The sequence below is a fragment of the Mesocricetus auratus genome, unplaced genomic scaffold, assembly GCF_017639785.1.
Source record: "Mesocricetus auratus isolate SY011 unplaced genomic scaffold, BCM_Maur_2.0 Super-Scaffold_100018, whole genome shotgun sequence".
NCBI classification, from domain to species: Eukaryota; Metazoa; Chordata; class Mammalia; order Rodentia; family Cricetidae; genus Mesocricetus; species Mesocricetus auratus.
The window spans coordinates 36,295,692-36,323,491 of record NW_024429199.1 but is presented as its reverse complement, the minus strand read 5'-3'; the positions used below and the strand labels follow the sequence as shown (position 1 = coordinate 36,323,491).

The 27,800-nt window shown below is 45.8% G+C and overlaps 1 protein-coding gene across 4 annotated transcripts in view; it reads right to left on the bottom strand.

The window, feature by feature from the left end:
- Window positions 1–27,800, bottom strand: part of Ust (uronyl 2-sulfotransferase) — a 276,650-nt gene that overhangs the window by 72,454 nt on the left and 176,396 nt on the right. For 3 of the 4 annotated variants that reach the window (XM_040728384.1, XM_040728385.1, XM_040728383.1), the window contains exons 4-5: window positions 23,563–23,642; window positions 15,090–15,243 (exon numbers count right to left, since the gene is read on the bottom strand). The exons of the other annotated variant lie outside the window; for it this stretch is intronic. In XM_040728384.1, the coding sequence (XP_040584318.1) occupies window positions 15,090–15,243; window positions 23,563–23,642 (234 nt within the window). The remainder of the gene's footprint in view (window positions 1–15,089; window positions 15,244–23,562; window positions 23,643–27,800) is intronic. 4 annotated transcript variants of the gene reach the window in all.

Sequence of the window (27,800 nt, the reverse complement as noted above, 5' to 3'; positions counted from 1 at the left end):
ATTGCTGTTAGCACAATTGCCTCTAGATTACCAGAGGATTCTTATATGTATTTATACAGTTTCTGAATTTTTTTAACATCCCTTTATCCATCTGGAATTAATTTTGATACAAGGGCAGAAGTGTTAACTTTATTTTCATCCAATTTTTCCTAGAGTCTTTATTGGTGGTTGTATAGCTTTCTGATGGAATAATAATGATATCAAAATCTTGATGATAGCTAACATTGTATCAGATTTGTCCATTAGATGCTTTGGCCATGAACTGGAAATCAATGCAATTTTGAAGAAGGCCAGGTGAGAAGTGAGAGACATGAGTGTTGGTTACACCTCCAGCTGGGAGCTGGGCTCTGAGAAGCTGCAGAGGGAGCCCCAGGCTCCAACCCAGCCTCATATTCTGTAGCCCATTGCTAGAGCTTCATAGAGAAGTCACTTGAGACCATGAGCCTAAGCAGCTCTGTGTGTATTATGCCCTCTGTTCAAAGCACGACACTCATAGGAGACTACTTGGCACATGGCACTTGGATGAAAAATACGAAAGAGCAATATTTCTGGTGTCCACCAGACCACTGGCAGACATAGACTAATGCTTCCCTCTTTCCCTCTTTTAAGACCAACAGGTTTTAGGGCCAATTCTGTTCTAGCCAAAAATCCTGGTGAGCTTATCCTCACCTGCCCGTTTAAAGATACAATGTGCACTGTGCCCTGGGTAGTTGGCTAGGTTTCCAATACAAGGCATCATTTCCCTCTTGTTGAGCAGTCCGTAAGTCCGATTAGAGAGCTAGCTATCGGTAACTGTTGGGGCATATATACATACCAATATTGCACTGGTAGGGTCATCGTGTCACACTTTGTCTGTGGTTTGTGTATATCATAACAATTGATAAAACAGGCTATAAATTTGGCAGGCAGCAAGGAGGGACACATGTGAGGGTTTGGAAGGAGGGAAGGAAGGGGAAAATGTGGTTATATTATAATCTCAAAAAATTTTAAAAATTGAAAAAAAATGCAATGTACACCTGGAAATAATGTAACACTAACACCTTCACACCAGCTCAGACCTTTGGCTTTGATTCTAACCTGATTGTAATATTCTAATATGACCTAAGAAAATATTAATATTCTAATATGAGGCTGACATTGTGACCAGCCTGGTTTAGATATGGCATGTCCTCTCCAAAACACATGCTGAATTCTGCTGCAGCAACAGTGCTGGGAACAGGGACATCATGAAAGGAGTAGGGGATAGGGGTAAGGACCCTCATGACGGATTAATGCATTTCCTGCAGAAATGTGCTAGCTACCCAAGGAGTCTGGCCACTTTGCTGCTTCTCTGCTGACTATTTACCTTCTGCTCCACCATGAGCTGAAATAGCCCATGATCCCCAGCAGGAACAGAATAGATGCTGGCACTGTGTATCTGAAGACATCCTGCCATCAGCCACTGCCTTTCAGCCCAGTGTTAGCAACAGAAAATAGACTGATACCAGCCGTGTGCATCTGAGGTGGAGGAGGGAAAGAGAAAGCTGGTAGGACAGCCCCAGAGTTTCTTGTCTGAATAGGTGGGGGCACCCTCACTGATAATAACATCGGAGATAGATGCATGCTACAGCGGGACTTGGAATCTATATCCATTCTGCCACAGCTACCCTCTGGTCAGCGCCTGGCTCGATGAAAACCCACTAACATTGCACGTGGAAGAGAACCAGAGAGGAAGACACTGGTGGTGTACAGAATACACTTTTATCTGTTGCCGTTGTGTAACAGGAGCCATGATGAGTGCTGGGAATGGAGAAAGGGAGCATATTCTATTACAAATTGTACTTTAGCTAAAAATGGAAGGCTTATCCAAACATGAGCTAATCTTAAGGATTTAGGAAGCAATATTAGAAGAAGCAAAATAGACATAATCCGCACTGAATAACAATTACTTTGAGAAAGAAGATTAGAAGTAATAAAGTTGGCGCAGGCTAATCTGATTGCCGAGGCTCTGATCGCTGCTCTTACTCTCCCAGGGTTTTTATTATTAGCAGCGGTTGTGTATAGAGTGGGTCAATTAGATCTGAGATACACAGCTATCAACGCCCTCCCTTCCTGTTCAACTTGATAAAAAGTCTGTTTTGCCCACATAAAATTCTTCTGCACATCTAATTCAAGACGTTTGTTCACCTAAGACATTGAGAGTGTTTTACAGTCTACAAGGCAGTCACCTTACTACAAAGGTCACACTGAGGTTACTTGATTCTTTCCTGCAAAAGGAGTCAGGTCTAAAACAAGAGTGGCTGGGCCTGGATGTGGACACCATTCCATTGTGTTTTACTTGTCTGGTTTCGGGTAGTTTTGTTGTTGCTTTCTTTTTGGTGTGTGTGTTGGCTTAGTTGAGAAATGTCCCCCTCTCCCGTAGGCTGAGATATTTGAGCACTTGGTCCCAAGAAGGTGGTGTTTGGGGGAGGGTTAGGTGGTGCAGCCTTCCTGGAGAAGTGCATTGCAGAGGAGAGATCTGGGAGTTGACAGCCTCAGCTTGCTTCCAGTTTAGTTTCTGTTTCATGACTGCAGTTGAAGATGTGATCTCTCAGCTTCTTTTCTTTATACAACTTTTTTAATGATTTAGTTTTATTTTTATGCGCATTGGTGCTTTGCCTGCATGTATGCCTGTGTGTATGTGTGATGGTGTCAGATCCCCTGGAACTGGAGTTACAGACAGCTGTGAGCTACCGGGTGGGTGCTGGGAATTGAACCTGGGTTCTCTGGAAAAGCAGCCAATGCTCTTAACCACTGAGCCATCTCTCCAGCCCCAATCTCTCAGTTTCTTTTCCTGTCCCCATGTCTGCCACTTGCTGTATGCCTTCCCCACCGTGATGAACTCTGTCTGGAACCATTAACCAATGTACATGCTTCCTTCTGTAAGCTGCCTTGATCATGATATTTTATTACAGCCAAAGGACAGTAGGTAATACAGGGGACCATTTCTTCCCCACTAAACAACTGGCACCTCTTGCACAGCTGCTTTTTAAGAAGCTATTCTCGTCATGAAATTGAGTAGACTTTGCTTAAAGTTCTTACATTCAGCCTTGAATATCTGCCTGGGTTTAGGGTCAGAGAAATGTCTGTCTTAGAGGTTTTATGGGATTAAGTGGCCAAATGAAGTCCCCTACATCTCTATTCATTCATGCCTGATTTCTTTCTTAAACAACCAGTGAAAATATCACGTGGATAAGATGGAACACCTCATGAAATTCATACCAAACTGTGTTTATTGCTACCATCTCCACTTTGTGACACTCCTTAGTCTATCATGAAAGGGAACAAAAGTGGTTGGTTAAAGTGTGCTTTGCAGACTTTGCTGACCATGACCACCCAGATACCCAGTCTTGAGTGCTTATTCTATAGGCTTCTTCATACTCGGAGGCAAGTCGGGCTTTCAGGCACATTTCAGGAAACCAAGTATGTATAACTTCGTTCGGTCTCTCTTCTCCCTTCCTCTCTTTTATCTTTTTTCTTTGCATGCAGGGGTAAGGTCTCTTGCTATGTAGCTTAGGCTGGCCTCAAACCTGAGAGCTTTCTGCCTCAACCTCCCAAATACTGACATTACAAGTGTGTGAGGGTTGGCGTTAGTTGCCAGATGGACAGAATCTGAAATGATTTAGTGCAGGGGTTCTCAACCTCCCTAATGCCTTGACCCTATAATACGGTTCCTCACATTGTGGTGACTCCCAATCGTATAATTATTTCTGTTGCTATTTCATAATTGCAATTTGCTGCTGTTATGATCATATTGTAAACATCTGATATGCAAGGTATCTGATATGAAACCCCTGTGAAAGGGTCACTGATGTAAAGGGGTCACAACCCACGGCTTGAGAACCGCTGACCTAGGAGAAGGACTACTAGGAATACCTGTGGAGGACTATCTTGATTATGTTAACTGAGGCCGGAAGATGCTTCCACTGTGGGCGGCACCATTCCCTGTCTGGGATCCCGGACTGTATAAACAGAGAAAGAAGGGGAACCACACAGCCGTATGCACTCCCTGCTCTCTGTGGCTATTGGGGCTATGATACGATCGACTGCTTCAAGCCCTTGCTGCCTCTATTTCCTCCACCATGATGGAGTGTTCCCTTGATTTGTGAGCCAGAGTGGACCTTTTCTCCTTTAAGTTGTTTGTGTCAGAGTGCTTCACCACAGCATGAAGAAAAGAAACGAAGACAAGGTGACTTCGTTTGTTTGACTATGCAATGACAGGCTGTTGTTTTTCCTTGCCTGTCTAAGGCACCTGATGGGTGTACTAAAAAGCTGAACAGCCAATATTAAGGGAGGAGGTATGGGCGGGCTTTTTCAGGCCGGTTGAGTAAGTAGGAGAAGAAATTTAGGCTCGGGGGAAGAAGTAAAAAGATACCTGGGAGATGCTGGGGGCCAGACAGACAGACAGACACGGAGGAAGCAGGAGAGCAGTACACATGGAATGAGAGAAATGTAAAAAGCCGGAGACAAAACATAGATCAATAGAAACAGGTTAAATTAAGTTAAAACAGCTAGTGGGACAAACCTAAGCTAAGGCTGAGCTTTCATAATTAATAAGTCTGTGTCTTTATTCGGGAGTTGGTTGGCAGTCCAAAGAAAATCCCAACTACAGAGAGAGATGTGTACCACATGCCCAACTCTTTACCAATTTCTGTGTTAGGTGAAGCCTTTTCACCCATCACCCTTCATCTGGCCACATGCCCTGCTTCTGCTGGCATCCACAATGTGCCCTTGATATGGTCACTGGTCCACTATTCTCTTCTTAGTCTCTATGCTTTTCTGAGCCCGAAGTCTTTAGTCCTGTTCTTCAGTCTCCAGCCATTAGAGGGCGAGGCTGCTGCAGCTAACAGATTCTGTGACTTGTTTTGAGAGACTGAGGGGAGGGAGTATTTTTCCAATTACACACTATCTAATTCAATTTACATTTATTAGAAGAACTGCCAGCTATTTCATGTTAATATTGACATTTTCATAAGTGCTTGCAATTAGAATTCAAGTCGAGACTCCAATAAATCTCTTAGATGTGTTACCCTTACTTTTTCTTGACTTCAGACTGCAAAATATTTTTAAGAACTTGTTTGGAGGTCAGGCAGCCTTTGGGGAATTTATACCGTGTATGTAAAACAGCTGGGCAGAGGAAAAATAAGGCAGAGCAACCTTGGGAACAACTCTAGCGGTGTGCCAGCTTTTGCAAAACAAGTGTGTGTGTAAAATCCAAATTTCATCACAGATTAATGGAGCCATTGGTTTTTTACTTTCTGAGGCACTTTGCCTCATTGCATCTAACAGCAGGCTCTGGCTGTGTTTAGAGTCTTTCCCGACTGCATTTGAAACCTGGTTGTATCAGCCCACATTAGTTTACTTCACATGTCATCCTAAGAATGTGCCTGCATTTAAAGACTGTCACCTAGCCCCCTGGAGAGACAGCAGTGGATTCCACGTGCCATGCCAACTTATGGAAAGGGAAAAGGTGATGTTCACATGGCCAAGTATTTTGTCCATCCAAACCCTCACTCTGTCTCATTGCCTGAAGAACAGCGTTCTACACTGTGATCTTAAACAGGGTGTGCCATACTCTTTGGCTTCCAGTCACAAACATTCTCTACTTCAGTTACTGGTGAATCGCCTGACTGAAGATACACATGGGATATTCATAAACACAACAGACACTGCATTGCACCGTTGACTGTGTGTGTACACGTGTATATGTGTGTGTGTGTGTAACACACGCACGCATACACAAATGGAACTCAGATCAACGCCAAGTGTTGTACTCAGTCACACTTTACGACTTTCACTAAATGTAAAGCTAAAAACACGTGTGTTTGCGCTGAGTGCGTGCATGCATGTTGACACACTCTACTGGGTGCTTTTTAAAGCCCCAGGTTCTCTCTTGCCACCTTGTGTGATCTATGGATCAAACTCTGGTCTGCCAGGCCTGACACCCAGCTTTTTGATGTGGTTTCTGGGGGACTGAACTCAGGTCCTCCTGCTTGTGGGGCAAGCACTTTCCCAACAGCCATCTCTCCAGCCTCTGGACTTTTTAAAGACCTTTATTCGCTTGTTTGTGTCAATTAAGAGTCTAGAAAACAGAAACATTTAGGGGCAGGGGATACAGCTTTTTCTAAATGGGCAGAGGATAAGAAGGAAGGGGGCACACTTCTTTCTCTCAGTGAGCACAGCTCTTGCAGATTCACCAGGGGACAGTAGATACATGGTTAATTCACAAGTTCTCAGCCACAGCCACGGGTAAATAACACTTTAGGGCTGTAAGTAGCGAAATGTAACAATGTAACGTAAAGTAATCGAACAACTCTCAGAGGCAGGCTGCTTTGTAGACTAGCCACATTCCTGTAGTATGTTTCAGGCTTTGGTGGTTTTGACTTGACTCCACCCCCTCTGCTCTCCCCCCCCATCCCTGTACACTCCTCCATCCCCCCCCCCCCCAACTCCAGTGATTCCCAGGAACAGCCAAGGCTGAAGCACTGCCTTAGTAAATGCCAGCCACCTGACCGTGCAAAGGTCCAGTGCTGGCCCACATCTGTAGGGATTGCTGACTCACAGTTAGGGAGTGACAAATGAGCTCAGCTGACAGGTGGCCAGCGGGATGCACCTGGCTGATGCCCTTGTGGTCCTTTGATGGTCCTGATGGGACCTTGCCTGGAGAAAGCAGGTGGGGGAGGCGAGGGAAGCTGCCCTAATGGAACATCTGGAGAAATGCTTCACTCTCCTGCAGCCCCTCCCTCCTCCCCACCACCGGCTCCAGCCAAATGGGTGGTTCGCCACGGAGTAAGCCTGTTTGTTCTTAGCAGTGCGCGCATTTTCTAGAGTGTTCCATCATCTGCAGCAGTTCCCTCCTCTGCTCTTCGCTCCTGCTGTATCTGCACCATCCTTAGAGCCTCAGCGGCTTCTCGTCTCTGGGGCAGCTGCCCCAGGGCCTGTAATGACATACCTGGATTTCATTGCTAGCTAATGACAACTCATGTCACTGCCTGAACCTGTGTCCCCCACCACTCCATGCCTCCCCCTCTCTCTGTCTTGTCCCTTCTCTGTCCCCCTCTACTATGTTAAGCTTTTTAGGTTTGCCCCATCTACTGCTAACCATCAACAACCACTGCAAGGACTTCTGTTTTCCTTCCCATTGCCTCCCTGCCCTACTTGGAGCTGCTCCTTGTAGGCGGTTGACAAGCTGTACACAATGGTCCCCTGGCTAATCTCACACTTGAATCATTGTAGTAACTAAGAATGGGCCGGTGTTTCTCCATCTATTGGGAGTTCTTCTGCTTCAGTGATGTTAGTCAGAACTGGATTCGTTTCTGCACACATTCTAGTTTTCCCCACTTGGCGTGCTGGTGTCGTGATTGGTACCCTTATGTGGCCTGGCTCTATGCAACACTTCCTGATCCTCACTGGCTGTTGGGTTCCTGCAGTTCTCATAGCTACACACATCTTTCTGCTGACTTTCATGTTTCTCCTTCCTGGAAACCTGGAGTGATTAACACAGCTCCATGCATTGTCCCTTATTTATTGGTGGCTTGATCTTTCCCTTTGTCTTCCTGAGCCTGCCTCAATGGCACATAGGTAAGTAAGAAGGGATGGAGGGCTGATGCTCGTCTCTGCATTTGGGGATGCAGTAACGGGGGGGGGGTGGCACACCCTAACCTGATGTCCTGGTTGTTGTTTTGTTGTTGCTGTTATTTATTTATTTATTGTTGACTTGTTATCTGAGAAGAGGGAACCATAACTGAGAAAATGCCTCCACAAGACTGGTCTCGTGGGTCATTTTTTAAAATTGGTGATAGATATGAAAAGGCCCAGACCACCGTGGGTGGGGCCACTCCTGAGCAGGTACTCCTGGAGTTTATAAGAAAGCTATGGGAGCAGGCCAGTAAGCAGCACTTCTCCATGGCCTCTGCATCAGCTCCTGCCTCCAGGTTCCCGCCCTGACTTCCCTTAATGATGGGTTACAAGCTATAAGATGGAACACACACTTTTCTTTCCAAGTTACTTTTGATAATAGTGTTTTACAACAGCAATAAAACCCCAAAGACACAAATTGGTACCAGGAGTGGGGTATATAACAGACTTGGCCTTATGTTTTATGGAGGGTTGTGGCGGTATTTAAACTTTGGGCTAGAAAAGCCATTGAGTGCCCAGATACCAGTGGGCCATCCTATGGGTGCTTGGAAGACAAGCATATTAGGAGCAATGGAGTATAGACGATGGAGGCCTGTGCACAGCCAATGCTCTCTGAGCACAGTATTCTAATCTCTATCTCACAAGCCTTCAAGCTTCCCATTTCTCTCTTGTTCTAAAACTTGTTGATAGTTCTCTTCTCCTCCCCTCCTATTTTGTTCATCTTCCTCCTCATTTGCCAGGTGACCCCAAATGCTCTATCTGCAACTCACACAGTGGCCTTTGCTTACAAAATATCTGCAGTGGGATGTAAAAGACTATTTCTCAGACAGGGACTTGTAGGGAGAGAGCTCACATATCCGTAGCATTGACCATGCCCAAATGGGTATGTGGGAGAAGGCAGGGATTAAGGGGAGGAGAAAGGGACCACCCTCTCTCTTGGTTCGGAGACCAGCAGAGCCCTGAGCTCAGGTTCTCAGCTTCTCATGTAAGTGACTTCTCCCAAATAAAGTATCATATGGCTTCCCTTCCCTGTATACTTGGTGTGGCTTAATATTCTTCTTCAGGGTCTCCTAGGCTCTAGGACCTTGTCTTCTCCATAGCAGGACATTTGGGATCCTCCCATCCCTCCAGTCCTCAGATAGGGAGGGCATACTGATCATATGACTTAATAACACACCGCTGACACAAGCTCCATGCTAATAAACATGGGTCACATGGTTGCCAGTAGACTGGGATCACAAGGTATCTACAGTTGTTGGGAATACAAAGAGAAGATGGTTCCATAGGAACTTCTTTCCCAGGATGGGGTCCAGTGAGGCCATTGGAGACCTTAGCAGGGACACCAGATTTAACAGCTCAAAGCCCAGCCGTGCACATCAGAGGCCCAATGAATAGCAGTGGCCGATGCAGGATCCATGGGCAGAGAAGCTCCAGCTAGAGGGGAAAATGTTCCTTTCACTAGAGTACTTCCAACTGCCTCTTGAAATATCACAGTGAGCAAAAGGACCATTTTTAGGGTACAAAGATCCATTAACAGAGCTAAGGGTATAGATGCATCAATACTGATATGTGTTCTTGGGGGATTTTAGGTTCCCATAGAGGTTTTCAGGTTCTGCATAGGAGGTTTAGCTGGTTCTCCCAATAACCCATGAAAAAGGCTAGGAAGATAACTAACAGTCCCATTGAACAGGTCAGACAAGTGAGGCCCACAGAGGCCAATATCTGGCTGAATCACCAGCCAGCACAGTTGAAAAGTGGGCAACAGTACACCAAGTCCCAGGACATTAACTTGGCCTGCAATCAGAGGCCAAGTCTGTAGTAGCCAGAGCAAATGCTTCCTTTCCAACCTCCAGAAAGATTCTGCAAACATAGGTATCTGCCTAAACACTTACAAGTCAAATGTTTACTGGTTTTCTTCTTAAAGGAAAATGATGCTTCAGAATGGAGGTTAAAACTTGGGCTGCATTCTCAGGATGGCTGAGACTTCAGTCAGTGAAGACAGAGTAGAAGCTTCCACGGGCCAGCATTTCACACCTATTGCTCCCCAGCTAATGATGTCCAGAGTCCAAATGTTCAGGCAAACTGATATGCATAACTTACCACAGAAGGGGACATTTGAGGTACAGGAAGGAGACCCATGAAAGGATGAGAGGGAGAGAGCATTGGGGAGGAAGATTTTGAGCAAGATACAATGACACAAAAAGATAGGCACAAAAAATGTCATCAGGAAACCCATTATTTTCTGGGCTAACTCAAACAACTAGTAATAATAAAAAGAAAGTAAGAAACCAGCTCATTCTGACCCACTGTCAGCCTTCTCCAGAATCTCAGAGGGCCAACGTGACTCATTGGATTCCTTACGAATTAAGAAACTGTCAGTTGCACACTTTTTCTTTGAAACACGCGTTATTTCCACGGTTTTCAGCCAAGCTGAATGACTCGTATCGCAGAGGCAGCTTACTCGCTGGGAACACACTCCCCACGCTTTCCTGCCCTTCAAGTAGTGGGGTGGACTACTACTGGGGCAGCAGCTACGACTGAGGATGAAACTCAACACGACAAACATCCCCCTATGGAAGCGCGCACAGCTGTCAGGAACAGGCAAGAGGGATTTACAGACACACAGCTGGCTGAGCGGAAAAGGACAGCCCGAGAAACCCAGCCCTACAGAGGCTTAGAGCCTAGAAAGGGCAAGGCTTGGCAGCAAAGGTCCTTGTCTTAGGGTGACTACTGCTTGTGATGAGACACCATGACCAAAGGCAAGTTTGACAAAAACTAGATGTTTCTAGAAATTATAAAAGAACCAGAAATGCTTGAATATTTGAAAGCAAATGCCCTCTCCTGTTTTGAGATAAGGTCTGACGTATCCCAGGCTGACTTCAAGCTAAATATAGCTGAGGATGGCCTTGAACTTCCTGCTTCTATCTCCCAGCTGCTGGTGCGAGTTTACGATCAAACCCGTGGCTTCATGCTTATTAGGCGAACACTCTACCCACAGAGATAAAGCCCCGCCTCAAGCAGATGGTTTTAGTGGTTACGTCTCTGTAAAGACAAAGACGTGCGGGTGACGTTACAGCAGGTGACGCTACAGGAAATGGTTCTGCCTGGAAAACGCAGCGCTTGGCTGGGTCCTCGCTTTTCTTCATATTCAGAAGGTGAAACGTGAGGTCTGAGGGGTGTTTGTCACACTGCAGGATTTGAGAGGCGTGTACTCTTTCCAGTCCCCACCCCACGCTGCCAGTCCCACACCTGTGCAGAGAGGAAGTGACCTCATCACATCCACAAGGCCCACAGAGTCCAGCATCCCTCTCCATCTTTTTCCAAGCCACCCACGACAGCAAGGCACCACCACGCCTCTTTGGCCCCTTCAGCTAGAAGCCTTCTCAGCTGTATACCAAGAAACTCCGCTGGACTCTGGGCCAGGAGCACACTGAGACTTTTGGCAACTGGATAAAGCAAGAGGCTTCAGGGCACCGAGATCTGGAATAGCGCCCCAATTCGGGCCAGCACTGAGTCTGTGGGTATGCGACATGCAGGGAGTGTCCTGGTGCACAGTGTCCCAGGGGGTGACCTCCTCAGTTCAGCTGAGGTGGCACCCTTTCGGTTTTGCTGAGGAGACACTGAGAACAAACAATACCCTTTTTTGATTCACACAACTGACCATCCAGGCTTGCCAAATTGAAGATGGGTCTGACTGGGACAATTTTATGTGATGGGACTATGGAGATGGAAAATAAAAAAAGCTTCGGCTATTAAAAAAGAAAAGGCAATAGACCATCTTCTAAATAAACAAACAGTTTTCTGAAGAAGAAAACAGCCTTGACCAGGGTCAGGCCAGGGCAGATGGGATCACCCAGGCTCTCAGCCCCTCCCCCTGACCCCCAGGTTTCCCTCTGCCACACTGGGGAGCCTGGCCAAGAGGCAATCTGGTGAGCTCAGCTGCAGCAGTCATGTGCAGAGCACCGTGTTCATTTCTGGGAAAGGGGGCGCCGTCCAAGTCACCGAGACAGAATTCCACCAGGGAATGTCCCAAGGGCTCCTCAAGCCTGAGTCCAGCCAGGCATTTTCAGGGCAACTTTCAACACTGGGGGCTTGAAAAAACCATCCAGGGCTGGGGAGGCAGCTTGGTGACAGAGCACTTGCCTAGCGCGTGGGAAGCCCTGGGTTTTTTTCTCAGCACTGAAAACGGCAAAAAGCGAAAGAAAACCCATTCCCCTGTGCTCTGCTGTCGGTTTGCAGTTTCTCCTTCTAAAGACTGTGGTGCTTCACTTAGGCGAACTTAGGAGGAGGGTGACACATGGAATGCTCTACAGCAGTGGTTCTCAACCTGTGGGTCGCGACCCCTTTGGGGTCAAAAGACCCTTTCACAGGAGTCACATACGTGTCAGATATCCCGCCCATCAGATATTTACATTACGATTCGTAACCTAGCAAAATTGCAGTTATGGAATAGCGATGACGCGACTTTATGGTTGTTGGCGGTGGGGGAGGGGCCACCACAACAGGAGGAGCCGCATTAAAGGGTGTTAGGAAGGTTGGGAACCGCTGCTCTACAGGAGGGCACGGAAGTCCGACAGAGCAGAAGAACCCAGGTGACCTCCCTTCAACTCCCACATGCTATTTGAAAGGCAGAACTTAGAAGATTCATGTCCTCCCATGGGGATCCCCAAACAACCCAGGCTGAAGCTAGAACAGAGTTGTTCTCCAAAGATTGACAGGGGGACCGGGTTGCAGAGGACAACGTCCACACAGCTCATTGAGTGCAGAGAGATTTGGCTGGTGCCTGCAAGGAGCCTTCATCCCTACTTTCTAGTCTCTTTGGTGTGCCAAGGCACTCTGCAGGCTATGGAAAGAGTGGCACCAACCCAGTGTCCACAAAACCTTTGACCTACAGTCTGTCCTGCCTGCAAGACGGGCAGGGTCAATGGTAGTGCAGAACTTGTTTAAGGGGCCAATCAATGTCTGAGTTTAACTTGAGGCTCACTCCATGAGAGGGAGCCCATGACCTACACTGCCTTCATGGCCAGGAACTGGAGAGACTGGATAGCTCAGAGACCTAGGGTAGAACCAAATACAACTGGGAAAAAAAAATCAATGAAACAATTCTTAATAGATCGGTGCCTTGTTCAGTCATCATCAGAGAGGCTTCCTCCAGCAGTAGATGGGAGTGGGTACAGAGACCTATAGCCAGGCATCATGAAGAGGCATTCTAGATTGACGGTCTCTATTGGGTCCCTCCCCTCAGAGCTTGGAGAACTCTATGGAAGAGGAGGAGCAAAGACTGTAAGAGTCAGAGGGGATGAAGGACACCAGGAGAACATGGCCCACTGAATTGACTAAGTAGGCTCACGTGGTCTCACAGAGATGGAAGTGGAATGCCTACATGGCTTTGCACCGGGTCCTTTGCATGTATGTAATGGCTTTTAGCTTTGTGTTTTTGTGGGACTATTAATTGTCTGAGCGGATGTGTCTCTGACTCTTTTGCCTGCTCTTGTGACTCTTTTCCTCCTATTGGGTTGCCTTGTCCAGCCTTGATATGAGGACACACACACACACACACACACACACACACACACACACACACACACACACACACACGGTATTTGTTTCATCCTATTGTATCTCATTCTGTCATATTTGGTTGTTGTCTCTTGGAGGTCTGCTCCTTTCTGAAGGGAAACAGAGGGGGAGTGGATCTGGGAGAGAGGAGAGGTTGTGGGGGAGCTGGGAGAAGTGGAGGGAGGGGAAACTTTTGAAATGTATTGCATGAGAGAAGAATCTATTTTCAATAAAAAAACAAAGAAGATTCACTTCCACATCTTTGGCTTCTCAGCATTTTCTTAGTATTAAGACTAAGTCAGATCTTTGAAATATATTTTTAATTAAGTAGAATGTACCCTTTAAAAAAGAACATAAACCTATTGTAAGAGTCAATACAAATAACAAAGATAATTAGAAAACATTATTCCTTTGGGAAGTGAGACTGTATTTTGAGTGTGTATATCATGTCACTGAATCAACTATATATCAGTAGCCATACTCCTAACTAGTAATGTAAAGACAAAGATTAGGGCACTTGATACCATAAACAACAACAACAACAACAAAAATCTAAAAAAAAATCACAGAAGCCTCAGGTAAATAAAGACGCATTGAACTGCTTAGAAATTTTTAAGAATTATTACCATGAGTTATTTTGGGGGATTACCAAGTTCTAAACAGGAAACTGGTGTACATTGCATAGACAATAGTCCTAAACTCACTTTATGCGATGTCTACAGTGCACATACATTTTGACAAAGATGCCACGTGAGGCTGGGGTATAGTATGTGGATGCTCAGAGTGACTTGAGGGCACTTGAGACTTTCATATAAGGAGGCTCAGCCTGCACTCATGGAGAGTGGCAGCTTTGGTTCTGGTCCGGGCACCTACCACCTGGAGGCACAGGACCGAATGAGGTGTTTAACCTTTCCTTTGTATCTCTTGAACAGATCTTAAGACATGAAAGTGACACCACGGTGACCTTGAAGAAGGCCTCAGCACCAATTGCATACTGAGATTTTTAAGAATCAAAGGGGGTTTGGGTATTGTGATAACTCCATGACTAGCTTCTCTTGGAGACAAGACTAGTGAGGACCAATAGTAGACACAGGTGCTGTATATACTCCATCCAGCACTGGGAACACATCTGCATTAATACCCCAGCACTTTCCAGTCCTGCCCACACCCAACAACATGAGATAACCTGTGAAACTCACCAGGCTTTCACACACAGAGGCCATGATCTCTGCCTCCTACACATGGGGCTCAGTAAGTTTTTGTCACTCTGTCACCAAGAGATGAGAAACGTGCCTTTCCTCTGTGCATAGCAGGCTGGAGCATGGCACAGAGCTCCGCCTCCCATTTTTGTGAGTAGTTCCTGTGGTGGTTTTTTTTTTTTAAGCAACTGGAGGCCAACAATAGTGTCCTCTATGGAGATTCAGAAAAGCCAAGTGCAGCACTGCCCATAGGCACTGTCAGCACAGGGCGGGTAGGGGGAGCAGGACTTGAAATCTGAGAGCTAGAAGGCTCAGGGGAACAGGACTTCTAGGTCCTTTAAGAATCTCCAGGTCCTCAAGTGAAAAATCCACTCCCTCAAGAGGTTGCCATGGGAACTGAATAGGACAAAGAATGAGAAGACATTTTGTGAACCTCTGAGAGAGAGATTTCCCAAACACATCTGTTCTTAACGATGGGAGTGTCAGGTCAGGACTCCCAAGGAATGTCCTAAAGCCCAGCGATGAAGACAAAGCAAATCTGGAATCAGTTGAGGTGCTCCGGGTCATCTGGAACATGTTCTCACCCACAAAGGCTTTCACAGTGTGGGAGCTCCCAACCTGGACTCCCTACTCCAAGGCAGCAGAGAACCAACTCGGCCACCCAACGGAACTTACCAGGTAGCGCTCCTCCTGCCTCATGCTGGGGGTGCGGATCATGTGATTCTGTTCCCCTCTCCAGTCTCCAAAGCGACGGAAAAAGTAGTTAGATAGAAACCTACTGACGGGGTCTCTAATGATGTTGATGTAGACGGGCTGGTCTCCTCCAAACCTAACACACAGGGCACACAAACAGGGAGCTTGTTACAACTCATCCTTTCTGCAAGAAAATAAGGCCTGCTGGGATAAATTTTCCCTCTAGGTTAACTCAATCCAACCTTTACCCATCTTGCCAAGGTGCCTCCCACCACTTTAATAGGCAACTGTAAATCAATAGGCATTTTGTTCCCATGCAGGAAACAGAAATGTATGATCCAGGTGCCCATTAAGACACTCTGAGACCAGTTGCTCACCACCTCATCTTCTGAGACAGGGTCTCTCACTGAGCCTAGACTGACTGGCCAGACAGCTCTAGTGACCCACCCTTCCTGTCTCTGCCTTCCCAGCCCATGTCATGCTGCATCTGGCTTCTTACATGGGTGCTAGGGAACTCAACTCAGGTTCTCGTGTTTGTATGGCAAGTACTTTACCAACTGAGCCATCCCCTCACCTCTGGGCTAGGGGTGAGCACTTTTTGGGGTTCTGCAACAAACAGCAGCCCTATTCTAGCTGATTCCCAACCTTAATAGTTTTGAGGAGCACCTGCTCCTACATACATTGCAGATTTACAGGGCAATGCTTATGTTTCTTTAGTAGGTTGAAGCAGATAGCTTCTTTCACATTTCGGGCTCCCTTCCAGAAACTTTTTCCTGAAAGTACCAACTCTATAGTAACATTACATGTGCACCCAAGCCCTGAGACCCGATCATGCTAGTTTACATGACCCAACTGAAGTAAAGTGAGACCAGTTTAGCACAACACTGTCCTCATCACGTTAAGGTCCAAATGTCTAGTTTGCTCAGTAGGTACAGCTTGTTAAGGACTAGACTTTCTATTCCTAGTGGCTGGTGCAGAACCTATTGGCTTAAAGGTGGCCCCGGGTGATTGTTTCAATCCATTACTTGATCCTGATTGCCTTGGTGGTGTCTTCTATAATACTGTAGTTCCCATCATCTCAGCCAGGTGCTCCAGGGTAAGTGGACTGGAAACAGTCACTGTCACTGAGTAGCCACTATTCATGTGTTCTTAATACTTGGCACAGTAAACCCAGGGAAGATCTCTGATCCTCCATGGACTAAAAAACCACAGTTATCCCCATTATGCCTGGGGAAACTGAGGCAGAAAGATGATAAATAATGTGTGGCTATGCCAGTGGATGAACAGAGGTCATCTGGATTTAGAATCTTCACTTTCTTTCTTTCTTTCTTTCTTTCTTTCTTTCTTTCTTTCTTTCTTTCTTTCTTTCTTTCTTTCTTTCTTGGTTTTTTGAGACAGTTTTTCTGTATTGCTTTGGAGCCTGTCCTGGAACTCGCTCCGTAGATCAGGCTGTGTTCGAACTCACAGATATCTGTCTGCCTCTTCCTCCCGTGTACTGGGACTAAAGGCGTGCGTCACTAACACCTGGCTCAGAATCTTCACTTTTTTTTTTTTTTTTTTGGTTTTTACGAGACAGGGTTTCTCTGTATTGTTTTCGAGGCTGTCAGTCCAGCCTGGCCTCAAACTCACAGAGATCCGCCTGCCTCTGCCTCCCGAGTGCTGGGATTAAAGGCGTGCGCCACCACCACCCGGCCCAGAATCTTCACTTTTAACCACAGAAAGTTCCAGAGTTAAGAAATGCAATGATGCAACGATATAAGAAAGAAGTACAAATCAAGCTAATTATCCTCAAGTGATGGCATTATTCCCCAGCACTGGGGAGGCAGAAACAGGAGGCTTATGAGTTTGAGGACAGCCTAAGCTACCAATGAGACTCCATCTGTTAGTATCTATCTAACAGGCATGTCCAACATCTGACAATGTGATAGATGCTGTCATCTCCAAACCTGTGCTCTGGAATTATGCAACTGAGTTATAAACAAAGACCCGTGTTTCCTGATGGGTTAATGATTTTCAGGTTTTGTGTTGGGCTGCATTCATGGCTATTCCATGGTGATTTGGGCCAGGGGCTACAGGGTGGCCATTCTCCAGCTTTAATACCCCCACAAGGATCCCACATCTGCACTAAGAACCTGTCCAAGTGCAGGACCATCAAGACCAACATCAGAGACCTGAAATTCCCTTCAGGTCTCTTCCCCCTTCTCTGAACTGCTTAAAGGAAGTGATCCCAGAGGGCTTATGGCAGGACCTCAGGCTCTGGGCAGAGGCCACTTTCTAGTGACCTTAGGAGAGAACTATGGCCCTGTGATGAGGTTCTAGTGACCTCCGAGAGAACCTGCAACCCCTAGCTGATGAAAGTGCTGGGCATTCGGTCAAGGGACAGACAGTGCCCAGATAAAGCAGCTGGACGGGGCAGCTCCCACCTCTCTTGTTAGAGGACACGACTCACCATTCAAAACCCAGCCTGAGTCATAATCATAACTTTAGTGACTGTTCTGTTGGTTTTTTGGAGTCAGGGTCTCATGTAGCTCAGGCTGACCTCAAACTAAGGCTGCCCTGAACTCGTGATCCTGCTAGGCCTTCAGGTACATCAGGTTTTATATACCAGTAGCAACTAATCTCATTGTACTCCTTCCCTGAATTCCGGCTTTCCTATTGTGTCGACATGTCTGTCTCTCAAAACAGACTGTGAGCCTCCTGTGGTCAGGGAGTATGTATGTCATCTAGTAGTGCATAGCACACAGTAGGCACTCAACAGAGTGTGACTACATACAGAAACGAATGCCTTCGTGCATGCTTCCCGATTGTTCAGCTTCTGTCAGTATAAGGCTTGTACTGCTGGAGCAAAGTAGATATAACAAGCCACCAATATATTTTTATGCATTAAAACATACACAGTTGAGCCAAACAATTTTGCATTTTTAAAGACATTCAGTCAGAAGACTCTAAAGACTGGGGATATGGCTCAGTCAGTAAAGCACTTGCTTTCCACGAGGAGCTGAATTTGGCCCCCGTGTAAAAAGTTGTGCATGGAGACCTGTGCTCGTAATTCTAGCAATGGCGAAATGAGAGGTAGCGAAAGGAGGACCCTGGAACTCACTGGACAGCTAGCTTAGGCTAGTTTTTGAAGCTCCAGGCCAGAGAGACTCTGTCTCAAACAAGAGGCTCCTGAGAAATGATACTCAAAGTTATCATCACACACACATACACACAAACATGCTATTCTGGATTTTCCAGTACTATCATAATAGGAAGACATGTTGCAACTAAGTGAGGTTAGCCCTGTTAAAATGAATCCTGTCCATTGTTAGATGTAAGTAAGATGATATCCTTGCTATAGGACAGATGGCCAACTATAGCCCTAGGAGTTAGCTATGCCTATCACCAGTTAACCTGCATAAACACGAACCCTGGCTTTACCATTCTCAACAAATTGGGTTGATAATGATGATAAACAGACAAACACTATAGTAATAACTCTAGGGAACAAGAAGATGAAAAATGCACAGCAAATACACAGACCTCGGTGCTGTAACTACCGTTGTGTAAGCGACAGTCACCAATGCCAACCAGCAGAATGTCTCAGTCGTGTAAACCAATGCACAGCACCTCACAAGGCGTGAAGATACAGGCATGAAGATGTCCAGGCCAGTTATGCATGCCAGTAGATTTTGCTCTCTGGCTTGCAGTGGGGGTGGGGGGAGAAGTGGAGCTAACACTTGCTGTGGGAAGCTGATGAAAATGGTCCAAAGGAAAGAAAAGGACATCAGGGTTCCCACTCAAAGATGAAATGAAATGATAGGGAAAAAATCTATGAGGAAAAACTCAGACTACTCTTGTCCTTCATGGGCTACCACTATGGCCTCACTTATGGCCACAGAGGCCTGCTCCCTCTAGTACAAGGCTGAGGAGACCACTATCTGAGGAAGACAAACCCAGCACTCCTAAACAGGGAGCGATCACAATAAAGCTCTCACCTTGGATCCATTCCTAGTTGTGTAAGTATGTGGAGACAGTGTTAAACACCCTGCATCCATTTTTATTTGCAAGGTTAAAGCTTCTGAGTCATTATTACAGTGGGGCAGAGTCAAAAGGGATCCCACTGCTGGTGAGAATGAGAGCAAAGTCAACATCTAGAAAAGAGACGAGGAGACTGAAGTGCGTCACGGAAGCGCTGTGATCTGCCTTGCTCCTTTTAAAAGGATGCCTTCAAAGGACAGCAGCTTTCAAGCTCTGTTCCCATAGCAATCAGACTTCACTTGAGGATGTGTCAAATGCCTCAGCGGGCACCACAGCAGCCTCCCTGGAGGCTGACTCCCTTTGTTCCTTCAGTCTCTTTCTGCTTTTCTTTCTTTCTTTTGAGAGTCAGTGTTGGCACTGGGGCTACCATGTGAACTGAGGAAGCAGAAGTAGAAACAACAGTTGGAGGTGTCAGGGAGAACCCTGGGTAGAAACGAGGAATAGGAAAGGTGAGGGGAGCCGAGCTGTGGCGGCGCACACCTTCAATCTCATCACTTGGGTGTAGAGGCAGGTGGATCTCTGTGTGTTCAAGGCCAGCCTGGTCTACAGAACTACTTGCCGGACAGGCAGGGCTATCCCGAGAAACCCTGTCTCAAAAAAAAAAAAAAAAAAAGAAAAAAAGAAAAGAAAAAGAAAAAAGGAAACAGAAAAGGTTAAAGGAAGAAAGTTTGCCATTTTTAGCATGAGAGACCCTCTGGTTTTCTTTACTGCTTCAACGACCTTAAGTTCTAATATATTTTAGAGAGTTGCCATGGTGAGAAGAACATGACTGAGGGCTGAGAGAAATTTTAGATTGGGACAAAATATTTTCCCTTGGCCCCCACAAAAGCTTAGAAGACAGATAACCAAGTGTGGGGGGAGTCAGGAGAGATAATTTGAACTGAGTGTGTTGCTGTTCCAGAGTGTTGATCTAAGATGCACTCCAGAGTGGCTACAGATGTTGAAGATTTGAGATTAAACACACACACACACACACACACACACACACACACACACACACACACACACACACCCTAAAGTTACTTCAACAACCAGGGAAAGACATGAAGGCTGGTCTTCAGACATCCCAACCCAGAGGAGCATCTTCCAGGTCAAGATGGTTTGGATTCAGTTCTCCCTTTATCCAGAGGAATAAACGTTTGCCTTGCCCACATTTCTGAGGGGTTTGAAATAGGTATCAAAGGACACCCTAGGAAAATCCCTCCAACGCCAGACCAAACCTGAGCTCTCTGCTGAGCTGGCAGGACTCTGGCAGGAAGCCGTCTCCACAGCAACTGCAGAAACACCTGACTGGTGGGATGAACAGAACTGCAGATGGCCAAGGGGTTCCTTTGGACTCAGAGGAAAACGAGCAAAGAGTAAGGAGTTGAGGTGCTGGATACATGAAGTCGGCTAACTCGTGAACAGCCAAGAGCTCACAGGACAGCGTTCTACATCGCTGTTCTTGCCTACACGTCAGATAAGAATGCCATTCTTAACGGAGAAGGATAAATGGGGAGAACACAACTTTCTGTAATGCACGTTCTTCAAGACTTCACAACATGTTTGTGAGAGAAAAGGGATGGGATGGGGGGTTGGGGGGGGGAGCCCAGCCTGATTTTGATAGTCTGTTCAGCAGCAAGGATATTGCTACAACTTAATGGTGCATAAAAGTTTGGAAATATCAACAGACGATAGCACTCTAGTCTGGTCTTTTTGTCTGATTTCTCACAGGAGCAGCATTCATGGTTATAGGGGTAGATTTCTGGAGAACAGCTCAATAGTATTTATGCTTAGAATTCAAACTAGAGAGCTCAGATCTCAAAGTTAACAATTCCCAGCTTCCTTACTCCTTGTGTTTTTTGGGGGGGACTTTGCTATTCACACTGAAGATTTCCATAAGTAAAGATACACCCTTGAAAAAGAAGGAAAACTGATTCTTAGTCCCCTGGTCCTAAGAGTTTAACCATGTATTCAAGGGCCTCTTGTCACCCCTCATGTCTAATAGCTAAGGCCCTGGTCCTGAGCTACAGGAAGGGAAGAACAGGGGATGGTGGCTCCCACAGAGGCAGGCTCAGCAGGTCATGCACAGCCCTATTTCCTCTTCAGTCAGGGCCCTCCTCTTATCTTTGCTTAGTGCATTTCTCTTGGCCTGCTTTCTCTGCTGCTCCTGTACTGGGAATGTCCTTGTCTCTCATTGCTCTAGAGTGAGCAAGTCTCTCGCACCCCAGCAGGACCAGGAGGAGCCCGCTGCCCTCCATCTCCCCTAGCGGAAGCCCCGTGACTTCTCTCCCTGCATCTGTCACACCTGACTTCATGCTTCTATAGCAGAAGAATAATTCAAGGATTCCAAAGACAAGAGGAGCATTCTGGGTTCATGGCTAAAGTCCAAGCTCTCATGGCATAGAGAAGGCTGAGGGAGGCTGCTTCACCAATGTGCTCTGAGATGAGCAGAGGAGAGAGAGGAGACAGCTTGTCTGTGAGTCTGTCTGCTCCTGCTGGGGAATCACTGTGGACCAAACAGCTCCAGGACTGCCACACAGATGCATGATGCGTTAAGCGCCACTGTGTCTTCCGGTAGCATCCCTCTCTTAGAGGGCATTTCCTCATGTTCCAACCATCCATACCAGGTGGGAGGGGGAAGGAGCTGCCCATGGTTTAGAGATGGGGAAATCGATAGCCTTTCCCTAAAGGCCAGATGGCTTGCCCTCATCCTGGGCAGCAGGAAGGGAAGCTGTAACACTTAGGGGTCCGGATAACCAGGGCTCCACCATTTTCTACAGATGTGGTATCTTCTAAAAAGCTTTATTTTTTCATCCAGAATTAAAGCAATCAATATTCCACTCCTGTATTTGACGGTAGAGGCTAAGATAAAATACAGCCACCATGCTGGGCGCTGCTGATCCAATTAAGATACCGGTTTTGGCTTCTCATTAGAGTTTTGAACCCGCCTGAGATCATTATTAAAATCTGTTGTATTGCAGTTTGGATGTAAAGATTCTAACCTAGAAAGAAAGAGGACTTAGTGACTGAAGCTTGAAGGTGTCAAGGGTGGCAGGAAGTCAGTAGAAGAGCCAACAGCAGAGAAGCTTCTCTCTTCACAAACCATCAAACACAGGGCCCAGAACATCTATCAAATCCCAGTGGCCTCATTATGACTAATGACATGGCTTCTGGAGGGAAGCAGGGTGCACATGCCAGCCAGCCCAGCAATGAGCCATGTTGAAGAACAGTGAGCGTGGCCAGCACCTGGTCCTGTTACTGTTGACCGTTTTAAGCGTTCTATTTCCGTCCCATAGAACTCTGGCTTCTTAAGCAGGCCTGGAAGCTCACTCTGAAATCGAATGTGGGAACTCCTCTGCTTAATAATGTACCTTTGCTGAAGTGCACTCCTCCTTCACACTTAAAATGGTGGCACAGGGACCTCCTGGGCAGCAGGGAAGTCCTTTGAAGGCTAAAACCTGCCCCAAGTCCAGTGGCTCCTCAGGCATCAGGCTGGGCATCAGAGCGTCTCCACAGCAAGCCTCCTGAGGTGCCAGCCCACAGCAGCAACTGGGTCAGTACCAACTGACAGCTGGTACCCACTGCATGTGGATGGAACACCCTGGTGAACTCTTTGGACCGTTTGATGAAACTGTTACCCTAAGGTTCAGACAATGCTGTTAGATTGCCGGCAGGGGACTCGGGAGCCCGGGGCTTGTCAGCAGATCTGTCTCTGGACCCAGTGAGCTATTGGCTGACAGATACCACGTGAGTATATGGCAGAGCCAGTAGGCACACCAGGAACCTAAGGGCCACCAGTGTAAGGAGCAATGACACTGTAGCAGATGTTCAAGGACCACTGGGAGAAAGGACACATAGAACTTGAAGTTTCAATTTAATGAAGAGAAGGCCCCACAATTTGAATTTGAAAAATCTACACTCTTTATAAAAGGGTACAGAAGCCAAAGAAAAAAACCAAACAGGTCAAAAATATCTCACTATTGTCAAATATGCAAGATTTGGGATGGCTAGTTTAAAAACAACAAAAGTTAGTTGGATGTTGGCATGGGCTCTTTGGAGCAGAAGAAACACCCATTACCCTACTGCTGTGTTGTCCCTTAAGTGCTATGCAGGATCACACTGGAGAAAAACAAATGACAAAATGCTCATTTTTTGTCTCTTTGTTTCAATCCAAAAGTCAGATTTTCCCCCTGTTAAAGTATTGTACCATTAGAAGTTTTCTCCTCAAAAATAATTCCATGCTTTTACACTGTTTCAGATGGCATTCTAGGAAGAAATGTTTCAAACTTTGATTTCTCTGTAGCGAGGCTAACTGGATTGACCACCATTGTCTTTCCAGGGCGATGGCTCTGGGTTGTCAATCAGGGAGACAGTTAAGCGGTTGCTTGCTCCTTAGATGGATCATAAAGATTCTGAAGACAGGAAAGGACCACAAAGCTGGAGAGCGACTCACCTTGAGAAGTTGAGGAAGTGAACATGTCTCGTGAATAAATAGGGCTGTTCGGCCGTGCTGACATTCTTAATCAGTTCCATCTATTAAAAGGAGCACAGGGTTAGCGTGTGCAGCAACTAACTTCCCAAGCCACAGTAAGCTAATGGTTATCTGGCCTCCTCCTTCCATCCCCGCTTATTTCTTCCAGGCTGGAAAACCAAATAGCTGAACTTGTTGCAAAGTGTGAGCTCGTTCATAAGGTTATTTCATTAAGAAATAAGCTTTCTTTACATACTGATAGTGCTGTAACCAATTCAGTTGATTATTGCTAGGAAAGTGATGCAATTGATTAATTTTTTAAGTGTGTATGCGTACGGTGCATACACTCATGAGAGAGAGAGAGAGAGAAAGAGAGAGAGAGAGAGAGAGAGAGAGAGAGAGAGAGAGAGAGAGAGAGAGAGAGAGAGAGAGAGAGAATATCGACTTGCGAGTACAACCTTGGGTAAGTCCTTACTCTCCACCTTGTTTAAGGAAGAATTTCTTGGTCATTTTTCCTCTGTGTGTGCCAAGCTGTGCATGGCCTGTGAGTTTTAAGAATTCTCCTGCCCCTGCCTCCCATTTTGCTCCGGGATCCTGGAGATTTCTGGTGCTGGTGCTATATGCACAGGTTTTACATAGGGTCTGGACCCTCGAACTCAAGTCCTTACCTGTGGATAGTTAGCATTTCCCCCCACTGAGCCATCTCCTCCACCCCAGATTAAGTAATTTCCACTGGAGAAATGAACGTTTGCAGTACTGAAAATGCAGGGCAGAGAATACTTTTAATTGCCTTATTTAAAGTCACACCAGGAAAAGGCATTAATCATTTTATTATATTTCTGTGACATTATTGAGATTACAGAAATATTTCAAGCTAGTGTTGTAGCATTTAAAGTGGAAATAAAATAAGCACCTCTTATTATTTTTCTCTTTGATTATACAAATTTATAAGGAATATATTTCTTGGGGGAACTCACAGACCTCTGGAAATCTTGGAATCTTTTGGTGGGTGGTCATGTGAATTATTTATTTGCAGTTATCAGTAAGGCAAAACGCATTTTATATTCATATTATAAGCTGACTTTTACAGTCTCCTAGGACATGTCACGACACAGAAAATGTTTAGTGAAATGAGTTAGAAATTCCAGGAATTCTTAGTCCTCCCTTACATCCTGAATTCCTTCTCTAGAATTTCCAGTTGGCCCCAGCAAAATGGACATGGTTGTAGGAGGAAGTCTATGTCGCCATTAAACATGTGACTTACTAGAGGCGCATACAGATGAGGTAATAAAAGGGCGGTTTACCACACCGCTAACCACACCCACTTTAGGCAGGACTAAAGACGTATACGGCTGGACGTAAAGACGTATACGTACGTAGGCGGAACTACGTCACTAGCCAAGCCCACTTTTGGGCATGGCTAGGGGCGTTACGGGGGAAGGCATAAAAGACAGCGCACAGGAAGTCTCGCTCTCTTTTCCTGGAGTTCGGCTTCCGGTCCAGTCGCTAGCTGAGATCTGCTGGGCTTCTCGGGGTTTGGTATCGTGTGAGTAATTTTCAACATAAAATACTTAGCTTCACTTTCCGTAATTGTGTGTCGCGTATCGTTACAGCGTCCGTAAAACCAACAGTTTGGTGTCGGAGCGGGATTGGAATCGGGACCCAGGGCTTCTCTCGGCCCGACCAGGCACACGTGGACTCTCCTTTCGCTAAGTTCCTCACTACTTCGCTCGGCAAGGCACGATTCCTGCCGCCAGGAACCAGCACCTTCTACCTGCCGGTAAGGTTAGGCGGAATTCCAAGGTTTCTCTCGCGGCCACGTGCTGTTTTACTGGCGGCCAGCTGACTCCGGCCACGTGCTCTTTCGCTGGCAGCCTGTTGATTTCGGCCTGAATTACTCCATTGGTAACAAACGTAACTGCTTTATACAATGTCAACAGCTAACACTATGATGCAGGATGTTAAGAATTTTCTTGGTTTTTGTATGGATGGGATTTTAGAAAGGGTTGAGGACCTACCTGAAAGGTGCTTCCTACCCATGATGGTGATTATTAGCTTCATAATCAATATAATTTTGTTAATGAAATGGTTCAAAAATAGGAATAAACTTATACAGGTCATGCAGTCATCACAGGATAGTTTTGAAATCTTAATACAAAGGATTCAGGAAATGCAAAATTCATTGCAGGAGAGTAAGAAAGGGTTGGTAGAAAATATTCAGGATATTAAAAATGATAATGTAGGTCTGACGAACAGGTTTAAAGAGACGGAACACAAAATTGAATTATTTTCAGGAAAAATGTGTTCCATAGATAGAATTGAAAAATTGGAACATAATGTGGAAACATTTAACGACAAACACGGTTCCATGTTTGATGATTTCACTAGCAAATTACAAAGACTGGAACATAAAATTGAAATGCTAGCAGAAAAGAATTGTTCCATGTCTAAGAGCAATGATAAACTAACTGATAGAATATCATTTGTAGAAGGCAGTTTACATGCTATTGAGGTACTTGCTAAGGATGAGACTATTAGAAATTTGGAATCACATGTAAACGATGAATGTAAAAAAATGAAAGATTCCATGACATCCTTAGAAAATCATTTGTCCCAAGAACTTCAAGAGCTCAGAGAAACAATGATGAATAGACTGCAGGATTTAGAAGACGCTCAATCTGATACTTCAGAATCAGAAATACAGGCAACAGGTCAGGACAGGAGTTTCCCAACGCTTCTCAAATGCCGGAATGATTTCCCTAAGGTTGCTATGCGTTCCCCTATGGTTTTTCCAGTATCTGTATCAGAAAAACCAGCAACGAAAAACAATCAAATGGTCCCATTGCTTATCACTGGGAGCCTATACAGATGAAGGATCTAAAAAATATTAAGGAGGCCATTGTCATGTATGGTCTTCATTCTCCCTTTGTCAGAGAGCTCCTAACCTCATGGGCTACTGTAAATAAAGTAACCCCAAAAGACTGGGCCCAATTAGCCTCTGCAGTACTCGAAAATTCTTGCCAAATTCAATGGAGAGCTTTGTGGAGGCAAGAAGCAAAAGCAATTGAGATTCAGGAATTGCAGAACGGTCATGAAGTACCCCAAGACAAGATTCTTGGGGAGGGTCCTTACGCTGACACGCAGGTTCAATCTGCATATGATGAGCACATGTTGTCTTTGTGCCGTACAGCTGCTTTAAATGCCTTGGATAAGGTTTGTGAAACAGGAGAGATAATGCAGCCCTACACCAAGGTATTACAGGGCCCAAGGGAAAGGTTCACTGAATTTTTAGAGAGATTATCCAGAGCAGTAGAGGTACAGGTAGCGAACCCAGAATCCAGGCGTCTCCTTATAGAATCTTTGGCGTATGAGAACGCGAATCCTCAATGCAGGCAGGTAATTTGGCCATTAAAAATAAGATCAGCGCCATTGGAGGAATGGGTTCTGCATACAGCGAACCTGGAATGTAAAAGTCAGGATACAGGAGCTTGGGTAGGTGAAGCTATTTCTACAGGTTTGAGGAGGCACCAGGATGCCAAATACCCTACCTGTGATGATATAGAGGCATGGGTAGGGAAGGCAATCTCAAAGAATTTAAATAGGCGTAAAGATGCAAAATGCTTTAACTGTGGTAGAATAGGACATCTTAGTAGGAACTGTAGACAACGCATTCCTAGAAATAATGCTTTTACCAGGAATGTATCAAACAGAAGGCCTAAGCCTCCTGGTCTATGCAGGAGGTGTGGGAAGGGGCGCCATTGGACTGATGAATGCTTTTCCACAATAGACAGACAAGGTAGATCTTTACAGCAGGGAAACGGGCTTCCGGGCTCCATGGAGCCCCGAAGAAGAAGATTATCCGGTCATTCCCAGTGACAGTGGAGGACAGCCTCTCCCAGGACAATTAGAAGATCCACTGCCCATTGTAAATAATACGGCACTGGATAATACATTAGCTCCAGAGGATGAATCAATTACATCAGGAGGAGATACAAAACATATATTTTGGCAAACTTCTATACAATATCATAGACCCAAACTTCCGGTTAAGGTAAATAATAGGGTGATTTACGGATTACTGGACACCGGAAGTGACGTCACTATCCTTAATCAGCAGTCCTGGCCACAAAACTGGGCTTTAAAAGAGGTTAATGTTCAATTCTTAGGGATCGGAACCCTATCTGAAGTTAAACAGAGCGTTAGATGGATTGACTTTATTG